The sequence below is a fragment of the Euprymna scolopes genome, chromosome 36 (assembly GCF_053919585.1).
Source record: "Euprymna scolopes isolate OS-2025 chromosome 36, ASM5391958v1, whole genome shotgun sequence".
In the NCBI taxonomy this organism is placed as follows: Eukaryota; Metazoa; Mollusca; class Cephalopoda; order Sepiida; family Sepiolidae; genus Euprymna; species Euprymna scolopes.
The window spans coordinates 85,332,895-85,346,387 of record NC_136517.1 but is presented as its reverse complement, the minus strand read 5'-3'; the positions used below and the strand labels follow the sequence as shown (position 1 = coordinate 85,346,387).

The following is a 13,493-nucleotide window of genomic DNA, read 5'->3' as shown; positions in this document are numbered from 1 at the left end:
ATTTTCAAGTTTTCCTTAAGAGCTCTGCAAGCTGGATTAAAGACTTTAGGGAGCTGGATTTGGCATGCGGACCGTATAGTTTGGAGGCCCTTGATTTATTGTAATAAAACACTATACATCTGTCACACTTTAGTTTCAAATTTAATTTTCTGTCAGCCTGTCACACTTAAGATTGAAATTCCCTACAAGACCATTTTTTCACAGAAGAGATGTTGCTAGTTGCTCTCTACTTTATCGCTATTACCATGCAAGGTGCTCAATTGTGAGCTCTTTGGTTCCATCTTATAAGATATTCACAGCCGGAACTCATTTTCAGTTATAATGGAAAATACTTTCTTCCTGTGTCTCAATGGGACTGTTTCCCTGCCAATTACAAGTCATTTTCAAATCTCATAACAAATCCTTGTCAAAAATCGCCCCACATTTGTACCATTGATCAACGTTAGCACTCCCATAGTGTTCCCCATCTTTTAGCTGACAATCATTTACATCTCATTAATCCTTTATTTTGGAAAGCTTTGAGCCTTAATAAACTTTCTCCTTTTTATGTGTCTGGCATCAATATGGAATACATTACAATGGGACTGTTTCCTTGTCAATTACAATAGTCCTCTTCAACTCCAATGTAAACAAATTCTTCTCAAAAATCGCCTCACAAGTAATAGTCAGTTCATTTTGTTGGTCTGTCAATATTAAGTTTGATTTGTACGAATCAGCAGTTTCTATGCTTCAGTTTGAAATAGGGTTTTTATAATTCAAATATTGGCTGAATGCATCAAGATATAGCCAAGCAACCTTCTAAAAAGGTTTTTTCTGTTGTCTGTCAAACTTTAGTTTTAAACACAATGGAGCATTCCAAAAGTAATGCCTCCTATTTTGTTTTATTCTGCCCGAATATATCAGAGGAGATTTCAAATTGTTTTGTAATGACTGAACTTCTGCATCTGTGGCCTGCAAGTTTCACCTTTGTTGCAGATATTGACAGTGTGAGACTAAGAAAGCAACTCCTGTAATGGACGAGTGTCAGAAGCATAGACGTGTCATTGAATTCCTGGCAAAGGTGAATGAAATGATGGTGAGAAAAATAAATTCTTGAAATAAACATGATAGCTTGGAAGAAATCGGGATGAAAAAGGCTCCAAGACTTACTATGATAATCAAGATATTATTTCTCTTGTAACGAGAGCTCAATATTATTTAAACGAAAGATGGTTTCGAATAGCATTCGCAGTAATTTTTAACTTCAATCAGTTATTCTATGCAAGGGTAGATAACTCTGAAGAGAACAAGCATATTAAAGAATGTCTTGTGGCGATTGTTACAATTAATGCCGGATATCACAACTACAGATTCGTCAAAGTACATGTTTTATGTAATAATGCTATAATTAACTAATTGCAACATGACAATTAGGTAAATGACATTGCTTTTAGTTGAAATTGATGAAAAAAAAAAAAAAAGTTTGTTAATGAAAATTTGGTACTTGTACAGTTTAGTCAAGATATTAAAAAATCAAAATATTGAAAAAAGTTTAAATTGTATGTATCCGTTATGGAACAAAGTTCTCTGAAAAAAAATTTCACTTAATTTCATCATTTTTTTTTTTTTTTTTACAGCGAAAAAAAAATTTGTTATACGAGCAAAATGTTCGATTTTTAGGAAGAAAAGCTAGTATTAAAGATGGGAAGGGGTGTCAGCGCTTAAACTGGAGTTATCTCCCTTTGGCATTTCTAAAATTCAAACACAATTATTTTATAATTCAAGATGTCTGCCTTCAACGCGCTCTCATAAAAAACATGTTTTTCCGCTGTAAAAAAAAAAAAAAAAAAAAAAAAAAAAAAAAAACTACTTGATGAAATTAAGTGAAATTTTTTTCCGGAGAACTTCTGTTCTATAACAGATACATACAATTTAAACTTTTTTTTCGATATTTTCATTTTTTAATGTCTTGACTAAACTGTACAAATTACTGAAAATTCATTTGTTCGACTTTCGGATTTCGCTCTTACGAGGAAGCAACTTTTAATTAACTGTAATTCTAAATAAGCAATTTTTTTTTTTTTTTTTTTTTTTTTTAACATGATCAAGGGACAAGAAAAAAAGTATTTATGATACAAAATTATAACAAGCAGATCTTTTATTTTAAATACTTATTTTAGCCTACTACAAACTAAAAGTCATTTGTTATTGTTTGTTCTTTGGGAACAAGAAGTTTCATGAGCATATATTTTTCTTGACACTTGTCTCAAATGTAGATATTTATAATTCTATGATATTTAGCTGATATGTCTTTCATCCTACTTCATGTGCATAATTATGTACGGTTATATTGTCTGCAGATTTACATATAGGTGTAGAACTGACTTCAGATGGAGATGACATGCGACAAAAAAGAGGTTCACTATTTTTTTTATCGTGGAGATATGTTATGCGCCAAAAGTGGTTGCAGGTTTAAATCTACCCTAAAAAGGTGAGATCAGCATATGTTAAGTCCAGTCCCACAAATTGTTGCCAGGTAAAAGATATCCTTACGCTAACATGGGAACGCTATAATAACGGCTATGTTAGGTGTGTGACGCTGTGTAAAGACGAGTACAGAGTTCCCCCTTGGTCCGAACTTGTCTACATCAACGACAGCAATTAATCAGAGATATGTAACATATGTAAGGTGGAACAACTGCCAAGAATGATAGGAGCCTGCTGTCATGTCTGGAAGTGACACAATGTTCAACAAGCGAGATCAGAGATGCGCTGCTGTACAACTCATGCGCTTTACCAATCCAAGTTATGATAACCTGACCATTGCCAACACCCTAAAAATGCAAATCTGGATGATTCAACACAAGGGCACAGCTCAATGAAGTTTTCAGCCAGGGTTATGGTATTTGGTTGGTTGGTTGTTTTTTTTTTTTTTTACGGCATATCAACCCTTTTGGGTTATTTAATGCCGAATCCAGTGATTTTGAAGAATAAATTTTTAATAGAGTATATTTGTTTTTTTAAGTGTTTCTATTTAATCCATAGTTGGGACCCTAACAGGTACTACCACTCTGGGTCAGAGTGGACCTGGGAGCAATGGCAATTAAAGGGTGGCTCCACACTCCCCACAGCCCGAAAGCTGGAGCCTCACCATCGGATATAGTTTAAGGTCGTATCCAGGACCTATGGTGTTTGGAGTGGTTTCAAGTGAAGGCCATATCATGCCACCTCACATCCTCCAAGTCAGCTTGAACCAAAGTGTACCTGGATGTGCTGAAAAGTGTGGTGATCCTCTGGTACAATCAGGTGGCTACTGGCAGACCCTGAGTGTGGCAGCAGGACTCTGCGCCAGCCCACAAATCTAAAGAGACCCAGACTTGGCTTTAGAAGTAGTGCTACGACTTTATATACTTCTCTCACTACCCTCTCTCTCCTCCACCGAACTGAACCTGCTGGATTACTTCTCTTGCTCATATGTTGAGAACATCACCAATATGACCTCCCACAACACCAAAGGCAGCTGGATGTCCACTATCTGCCAAGTATTCGCCGAGCTCCCGTCAGCGCTTGTGGAAAAGGCATGCTCCCAGTTCCGGACCATATCGAAGCAGAAGATTGCTACATTGAATAGATGTTAGCTCTACGATATAATCAAGTTACCTCGATTGGTTGGTTGGTTGTTTTACAGCATATCAACCCTTTTGGGTTATTTAATGCCGAATCCAGTGATTTTGAAGAACAATTTTTTAATAGAGTACATTTGTTGTTTTTAAGTCGGTTTCTATTAAACCCATAGTTGGGACCCTAACAGGTACTACCACTCTGGGTCAGAGTGGCCCTGGGAGCAATGGCAATTAAAAGGTGGCTTCACACTCCCCAAAGCCCGCAAGCTGGGGCCTCAATATCGGATATAGTTTAAGGTCATATCCAGGACCGTTACCTCAATTGAATTTTTCAATACTAGTTTTAAAATAAAGCTGTAGTGTTGCTTTCTTTTTAGGGCGACAAATTTATTGTTCCACCCTGTAGTAGGAAAAAGAACAATAAAAAACAATTTTTAAAAATAACCAAATAGTAATTCTGTATGTAAGATGAGTTTGCTTGTTTGGAGGCATATCAACCAATTTCACATTCAACTATTTTGGAAAAAGGTTTTAAGCTTTAAGTTCTTTATATCTTAAATATTTATTCATCGTGCTTAATTCAGCTTTGTAGAGAACCGTTCCTTTCATCCCTCTGCTTTTTGTAGAGAACCGTTCCTTTCATCCCTCTGCTTTTTGTAGAGAACCGTTCCTTTCATCCCTCTGCTTTTTGTAGAGAACCGTTCCTTTCATCCCTCTGCTTTTTGTAGAGAACCGTTCCTTCCATCCCTCTGCTTTTTGTAGAGAACCGTTCCTTTCATCCCTCTGCTTTTTGTAGAGAACCGTTCCTTTCATCCCTCTGCTTTTTGTAGAGAACCGTTCTTTTTATCACTCTGCTTTTTGTAGAGGAACGTTCCTTTTGTTTCAGCTTTCGAAAAGAACCGTTGCTTTTATTTCTGCTTTTGTATATATCAATTTATAGTTTTATCGTATGTTTCAATGCAGAAAAGTTCTCAAAAAATTCAGGAGAGATAACTGCAATTGATCGATTTGACAATCCACCAAAAATAAAATATCGGACTGGTATTGTGGATTATTTTTTGTAAAAATATGATCTACATCTTTTACTGGATAATTTTTTGAATTAATACTAATTTCAATGTGACACCCAACTATGTAATGTTTTCACCTGAAATGCATTGGTTTCAATATTTACTACTCTGCACAAGCACCCTTGATTTTAATCTTTGAATGGGAAACAAAAGCGGTGCAAAACTATTCTGAGAAGAATTTTACTCTGGGTGTTTAAGCCTGTTTCTATACAATTTATACGATTGAGATGTAAAAACGAGGCTAGAAAAAAACCCAAAAAAATCGTTTTTTTCCTTTCTTTAAAATTCAAAGATTTGTTGAGCAATTTAAAATGCATTTAAAAAAAGTTTCAGAACGAAATGATACTGCCAACTCTAATCTTCACTTTCTTAAACTAGAGTTGATGGCTAAAAAAAATCGTTAAAATGTTTTAAAAAAGTAATGCAACAAAAATATTCGTTTGCAAAATTATTTTTCTGTATTGTTGCAATATTTTTGATATATAATGGAGGCTATGATCACTGAAAGTTGGGAGATTCTATTAACGCTGCCGATAGGAACTGATGAATCAAATTAAGCCACATTCTGCTAACAACCAATCAGAAACCAGAATTGCTCCATAAAAATTGAATCTTTGTGCATTCCAGCACACAATTTTTTCGTGTCAACAGGAGAAAGATCTTTTGCTCTTTGCCTGCAAAATTATAAAGTCCATGACCTGTACAGAACAGCTACCCGCTGAAAATTCTTTGTTGCCACGACTTGTACAGAATAGCTACCCATCAAAACCTCTTCTAAAATTAAACATGGTTTAAAATTTAAGTACCGCGCCAGTGTAACATCATTCAAGTCACAGGAAGTTCGGCACTTCTGGACATAACCCCCTCTCCCATCTCAGACATACAAATCAGATTCTAAATTTATGTAGACAATTGTGTTGACAAAATTACCAGTCTTATTCCAAAAATAAAAAAAAGGGGTTGTTTTTGTACTTCAAATAAAATTTCAAGCTCTGTTCTTGCTGTTAAATAAAATCCAAAACTTTCCAAGAAGAATAGTTTGCAATCCTCTTGACAAATAATCACAATATAAACATAACTCGTGATACAAGCAAATCATGAGTTATCTTCCCTTGGAAAGTTAGGGTTTTTTGGGACGATTCTTTTTTTTTTTTTTTGCTAGCGCCACACAGCTGCTCACACAGTACTATAAGTCTGCATCAAATAAAATTAAAATTTTATTTAAATTTATTAGCAGAGAGCGTTAATATATATATATATATATATATATATATATATATATATATATATATATATATATATTTTGTGTACAGAAAGTTGTTAGTTGAGACAGGTCATTGGTACCGTCGGTTTCAAGCCCGATAATAAGGCCCGTTTAAGGTATCCTTATCAAGCTCTCTTCAGCCAATATATATATATATATATATATATATATAGCATAACATTTATAAAAAATATTTTTGGCTACACATGTGCATACGTGTTTCAGCTGCAATCTCTTGAAATCTAATTTTCTCATACATAGACAGTAACCTGAGGAAGTTGTTTATCAAAAGAAATCACAGTTATATGCACAAATGCAGACAAAACCGTTTGTATGAATATAAAATTATAGTACATAAAAAAATTTAGTTGCTATTAAGCACTATTTTATAAACACTAGTTTCATTAGATTTACAAAACTACAGTTCAATCATTACATAGTTTTGAAAAGTTTTCAACCTTTAAAACTTAAAAAAAAAAAAAAAAAAAAAAAAAAACTTAATTTCAAGTCCTTTGTTGGAAAATTATTTAGCTAGTAAGTCAATTATTAATCTCTTGCAATCACTATTAGTCTGCTTTCAAGAAATCACATCAATCCTAATATTCCATTGGTCAATCATTTACTGTGAAACAGTTACGGAGATTTATATATATATATATATATATATATATATATATATATATATATATACACGCGCGTATATTAGTATTATGATGATTAATCGGAATCAAAAAGAAATCTTAACATTTTCAGATATCGAAATCAGAATAATTTTAGCCTATTTTCAGATGTAAAAAAAAAAAAATCTTGTTCTTGTTAATTTTCAATTGCTTGTATAAATAATGAAATAGTAAATATTTATCAATTTAGAAGTACTTATAAAACTAAAAATCTACAGATCAATCTCCTACACGTGTATTTTTACATTTACGAAAATATGAATATACTCTTATTACAGGCTCTTAATAGGCTCCTATATGGTTGACTATTTTAAAAAACTGATTACATATAATGATAGATGTATCGAGACATAGGAATGGGTATGTTTGATCTGGCAAAATGGTGGTTCATTAAAATTGTGGGGGTCTGTGTTTGTGCCTGGTTCACAAAGTATGGAAATAAAAAATTAAAAAAAAAAAAAAAAAACTTTACACGTGTTTTAGATATAGATGTACATAAAACATACTTATCAAAGTATTATCTTAAATAGGGATGGTATAATAAAATTGTGGGGTCTGTGTTGGCGCCTGGCCTCCATAGAATGGAAATAGGCACAAACTTTAATAAAGACTTTTCATATCTATCTGCGTAAGTATACTTTGATAATTATGTTTCAGTTTGAAGAAATATGGTATAATAAAATTATGGAGTGTTCGTTCGCACCTGACCTCCATAGAATGGAAATATGTCACAAAGTTTAACAAGGTTTTTTTATATAGATCCACAGAATATTGTGATAAGTGTTTCAGGTATGGTATAATAAATTATGGGGTTTATCTATTTTATTTTTACTTTCATCATATTTTGCTTTGGTTTTGATACCTCCAAATTCGAAGTTATCTCTTTACAGGCCTTCCTTTTCATAACCTATCATACTTTCATAAATCAGAGTCCATTTTCTGTAGGCTGTTTTTGAACCCAGTCAAGGACAGGTACTTTTGCTAGTATATACACACACACACACACACACACAGTAGAACCCTAGGATACAGTGGCCCTAGGATACTCTTTTTCAGGTTTCAATATGGAAAACAATATTTTTCGGACCCTGGTTACGATATTTTCCCCGCCTTACAGTGTTAATTATTATGTTATTTGATTATATACATGCATATTATATACTGCACTGTATTTTGTTACTAATTCTTAATGCCGTATCCAAGGGTTCTATTCAGTGTGTGTGTGTGTGTGTGTGTGTGTGTGTGCGTGCGCTATGTGTTACGTTGCTTTTTTTGTTGTTGATGTGATTGTTTACTGCAAAGATTGGAAGAAGTTATTTGTAGAATATAGTTGTTAGTGAAGGGGGTTCAAGCTGACATTTTTTTAGGGTGGTTCCTCTTAACGTGCAGATTAGAATCCTGAAAGAGTCTTTCACTTTGCCATTCTCTGTTTATTTCCAGCCCTCCAAACTGAATAACAGTTAGTATTATCCATGCCAACTAACAACATACTGTCTATGGTTGGAAATAAACTTCCAACAGCAAAAGCATATACATACAAGAAGCTCTTACATAAATAAAATCAACATAAAAATACAAAACATATTGTAAATTATATTTCTGAATTTTTAAATGAGGATTGATAAGTTATTATTTGGATTATTTGGACTACTGTTCTCATCTTGAGTGTTATTCTCACGTTTCAGCCAATTTAACCTTCAATTTCATAAAATACTATGTAAAATTCAATTCTAAATGACACTGTTCTAGAGGTTGAAGGTTCAATCCTCCATGTGAGTGATACTAATACAATAGCAAATTACTTAAGACTTTTACCCAATCATGGCTGACTGAATGAGAACATGCTACCCCATGGATTAAATAAATTTTCATGCAGATTCCTCAAGTTCAACAAGATACACCTGAAACGTTGTGAAGTAATGTTTAATGTTGGAAATAAATTTCCAGCATTAAAAACACATACATAAAATAAGCTCATATTTTCTTTTCTTTTAGAGGTGGCGAACCTTAAATTGACAACTATTTTCTTTAATTGCAGTTAATTATCAGTTATTTTGAGTTCAGCTTGGTTTGGCAATTCATCATGAAGAGACTGACATTTGATCAGCGTTTGCAAATGATACAACAAATTTACTCCGAGAAACATTTGATGACCGAATAATTTCACGAAATGGATTTGTCAACTGACCACCTTGTTCATGCGATTTGACACCATTAGATTTTCTTTGGGATATGTAAAGTCCCATATCTATGCTGATAAATTAGACACAACAGACCACTTAGAAGACAACATTCAACACATTGTTGTAATACAGTCTAATTTAATGCATAGTTTGTAAAAACTGGACCTCTAGATTACGCCATATATGCGAGAACCATGGAAGCACATGCCTAAACTTGTATTTAAATTATGAATGCCAAAAATTAATCTTTATGATAAACCACATATTTGTATGATAAAACATTTTTCTTTCATTTAAAGTCTGCCATCTCTAACTAAAAAACACCATTGTATATGTATATATATATATATAATATCAACGCAAAGAAAAAGTGTGAAACAAATTTTTTAAAGAAGAATACACCAATTCACCTTGTTTTGCTTTGTCGAGTGGCCCCCATATTCTAATAGTGCCGTCGTCTGATACACTAGCTAACATGCTAGACACCTTTGGGTTCCAGTGAACACAATTAACCGTCCGAGTATGGCCTTCCAACACAGCTATCGGCACTTCCCTACGAATATGCCAGATATACACCTTATGATCTGAAATACAAAAAAAAAAAAATATTTTGAGATATTTTCACCAACCATCATACACATTACGGGTGTTTCTATCAATGGAAATTGAAGATTAAACCAACGACGAGTTGTATAGCCGTATCGACACTTATTAAAACTAAATATACATAGAAATCAATAAAACATGAACGTTCCAAAAGTAATGGCTCATTTTTTTTTTTTTATTCCACCTAAATGGATCAGAAGAGAGTGCAAACTGCATTATAACGACTGAATGTATACATTCATGACCTGAAAGTTTCATCTCCCTGGTGCAGATATTGACGGTGTGAGACTAAGGAAAGCAACCCCTGTCAGGGACATGCGTCAGAAGCAGAGATGCATCATTGAATTCCTGACAAAAGTGCATTTAAAACAGTGATAACTAGGGCTATGACAACAGCATATTCTTTTCCTTGTTTTGATTCTCGGGTATATATCCATTGATATTTTATATGATTTTATGTAGAGTGATGTGGTTCTCGGTTGATCAATTGTGTCTGTGTCGGATATATATATATATATATTCGAGAGTCAAAACAATGAAAAGAATATGCTGTTGTCATAGCCATAATAATGACTATGTAGAAAAATAAATTCTGGAGCACAAAAAGTCACTCATTTTAATGGTAGCACTTCCATCTCTGCAGCTCTTCAACTTTTATCCTAAGTAATAAACTACTCAAACCCAATCTAAATCTTGAGAGGTTGTATGGACTGAAACTTGTTGATGTACACCAAGCAACTTGTATATAAGCACATTTTATTCATTACCGATATATAACAGATCAGTTGCTCAAAAACCTGACGTGCACAACAAATTCCAGTATTGACTCAATTTCCAAATATCTTAGAGACTGTTCGTTTAAAATGGCCCTCTCTTTGTAAACAGTCTATTAGCTTTAGACACAGTCTCCAAGATGCATCCCCTATTGTATATATACCAGAACGCTGTCTTCATTTTAAATATACGTAGTCCCGCCACCCTTTAAAAAAAAAAATCTCTCAATACAGCTTTTGTTGTTGAATGAAGACGGAACCGGTCAACTGACGTAAAAAAAAAAAAAAATAAAAAATTTTTAAATCACAAATAATAAATTTTCACTTCATAATTGTTGTAATTAAATTTTATACATCAAAATCAATTTTGAAATCCAGAGATTTTTTTGCTTCTTCAAACAACTGCTTCAAGCCGGGATCAAAATTCAATCATCTAGACGACGGTCATTTCTTCTAACAAATTGTCTATGTAGGTGTGTGCGTTTGCTTGCTTGTTTAATATACACGGATATTCGAGCAAGCAATCTGCATAACAGTACTGAAAGACTCGGGTCTTACATGCTTTGATCCGATAACTTTGAAATCATCTAATATCAAAAATTCCTTTTATTTCAGGATATTATTTTTAGACAAATTAAAAAATGACATTTTAAATTCTTTAGAAAGTATCACACTGGAAAAAAAAAAAAATTGGTCAATATATGTATTTTTGGAATATGACATTTTCATTCTGTGACAAGTACATACAAAGATTTTTCTGTATGTTTAATCATACATTCTATCTATAAATAGAAAAGCGAAAATGTATGTATGTTTGTATGTGTGTTCGCTTTTCTGTATGTCTACAAAAGGCTTTTTCCAGAGAAGCGGTCGGTCACTTCACAACTTTTTAAAACTTTTTATATCACATATAAATCGTAATATATCAGAGTTAACAACGAAGCTCACCTGTCTATTTAATTTGCTCGATTTCGGGAAGATAAATATTCAACATTTGTCGCTCGCCGCATGTGGGTTAGTCTTTTTCCTATAACATCTTGGGAAGCGTTCCCGCCCCGCAGTCAAACTTGACCTCATTAACTCATTAAAACGGGCACCTGCCAAATCCAAGTAATTAAATAAATTCAAACGTGTTTCCGTTAGCATCTCGCGGTGGGGCAATGGTTAACGTCGCATGTTTTTTTCTTTTTTCACACTTTAATTTACAACTTCGCCTCAAGGGTTCGATCCTCATACTTTGTTTTTTACCCCCCACCCCCAAAGTTTCCACACACACCTCCAAACACCCGGGCAACGCCGGGTAACCCTCGCTAGTCTATATATATATATATATATATAAAAAAGCGAAAATGTATGTATGTATGTATGTACGCTTTTCCTCGATGTTCACAACTTCTTAAAACTTTTTATATCATCTATAAATTGTAATATCTCACACTTAACCACGGAGCTCGCCTGTCTATTTAATTTTATTGACTTTCAAACGTTAATTATTCCACATCGGCACACGTTACATTCGGTTTTCAGTATAAACAAAAAGCAAAACTTGACTAATAACAGGCCCAGAGCCAGTGAACGTTTTTTTTTTTTTTTTTTTTTTACACAGTGATCACCACTTATCAAGGCCCGGAAGCCACTCAGGGATAAGGGTTATTGCAAGTACATTACGTTAGTGTGGAGATTTGCTGAAGTGTTTACTTAAGGGGGCGGTTCATTAGGAATTTGTTAACATTGGACTTGAAGACATCCAAGTTGTAGTCCGGAGGGAAGCAGGCAGACGGAACATATCAGACGGGGGAGCGGGTTTTTGAAAACAAACAAACCGATTTATTGACCTCATTAAAAACTGTCCCGCACAAAATGCTGACTACTGAATACCTATCGCCTACACGTCAATCAAAAACGAGCACCTGTTTTTTTTTTTTTTTTTTTTCACACTTTACTATTTTCCAACTGCGTGTCGTCAAGGCGTTTTTTTTTTTTACACACACACACCTACAAACACCCGGGCAACGCTGGGTACCCCTCGCTAGTCTATAAATATAAAAGCGAAAATGTGTGTGTTTGTATGTCTCGCAAAAACTTTCGACACAGGACACGGATTTTCGCCAGATAGGTATCATTTTCAAGCTGGAACCTTCGCCGGACAAATATCGAAAAATTGGCCCAAAACATTAATTCCTTAATCCTAAACTAGCCATTTTTGTACAGGCAGAGGTAGCCAAAAACCGTCCTCTCATGACAAGATGGCTCGACACATGCGCATATGACGTCGGAACATGAATTAGTTGAAATATTTAAAAAACCGACCTAATTTTGTCAACGTCCTCTTAGCTCCGTTCATTAGAGCATGACGTCATTATCTAAAGGTTGTGAGTTCGAATCGTGGTGTGAGATGTCTTTTTTTTTTTTTATTTTTAAAGGTTTAATATTAAGCTATTTTTCACATTCTGTTATTTTTTGTTTTTATCTTTCAGATTTTTAAAAGAAGTTTTAACATTCGTTTTTCTGGGGGTTTTTTTCTTCCCGTTTGCGTTTTCTTATTTTGTTTTTCCGATTTTAAGAAATGTTAACATCGTTCGTTTGCCTTACATTATTTTTTTTGTTGTTTTTTTTTTTTTCGATTTTTTTTAAGTTTTAACATTTTTTTTTTTATAATATTTAAACGGGGTGATTACTTCGCTTATTCTTTTGTTTTGATTTCCCCCAGCCACACCCCTGGCGACCAAGCACACCCACCTCTAAACACCCGGGCAACACCGGGTACCCCTGCTAGTCTATAATATAAATCTCACCTGTCTATTTAAATGTATTTTGACAGAGGTGACAGATTTTTACAAGATTGGTATCGTTTTGAAGCTCGACTCTTCGCACGACAAATATTGAAAAATTGGCTAAAAACATTAATTCCTTCACCCTCAACTGGGCACTTTTCTACAAGAAGGGGTCGCTTTTTTCGTCAATATTTCCGAAAGTCATCCCTCTTTTCGATTGATTAGCCTTAATTTAAACATTCATTACTTCCGGCTTGGCGATGGACGCAACGGCAAAGACGCACTTTTTTTCATGTTCTTTTCCTCCTTCGCAGTACGGTTTGAGCCTGCACACCTCCAAACACCTGGGCAACACTGGGCACCAAGGCTAGTTTTAAATAAGCACTAAAAATTTGAGTTTGAGATTCAGTTATGTGAGGTCTTTAAAATATCGATGAAAGATATTAAACTGAATAGAACATAGGATAAGAAAATGCAGGATTGTGGAGTTAAGGGCTTCTAAAGCGAGTTGGAGTCAGACTCCTAGATGCTGGGAGTTGAA

At 34.1% G+C, this 13,493-nt stretch overlaps 1 protein-coding gene across 7 annotated transcripts in view; it reads right to left on the bottom strand.

The window, feature by feature from the left end:
• LOC145260656 (WD repeat-containing protein 26-like) overlaps positions 1-13,493 on the bottom strand; it is a 250,775-nt gene that overhangs the window by 141,690 nt on the left and 95,592 nt on the right. For all 7 annotated transcript variants that reach the window (XR_013864346.1, XM_080119000.1, XM_080118999.1 and 4 more), the window contains exon 13: positions 9,210-9,383. Coding sequence is in view for 6 of the 7 variants with exons in the window: in XM_080119000.1 (XP_079975126.1) it covers positions 9,210-9,383 (174 nt within the window). In the remaining variant the exon portion in view is untranslated. The remainder of the gene's footprint in view (positions 1-9,209; positions 9,384-13,493) is intronic.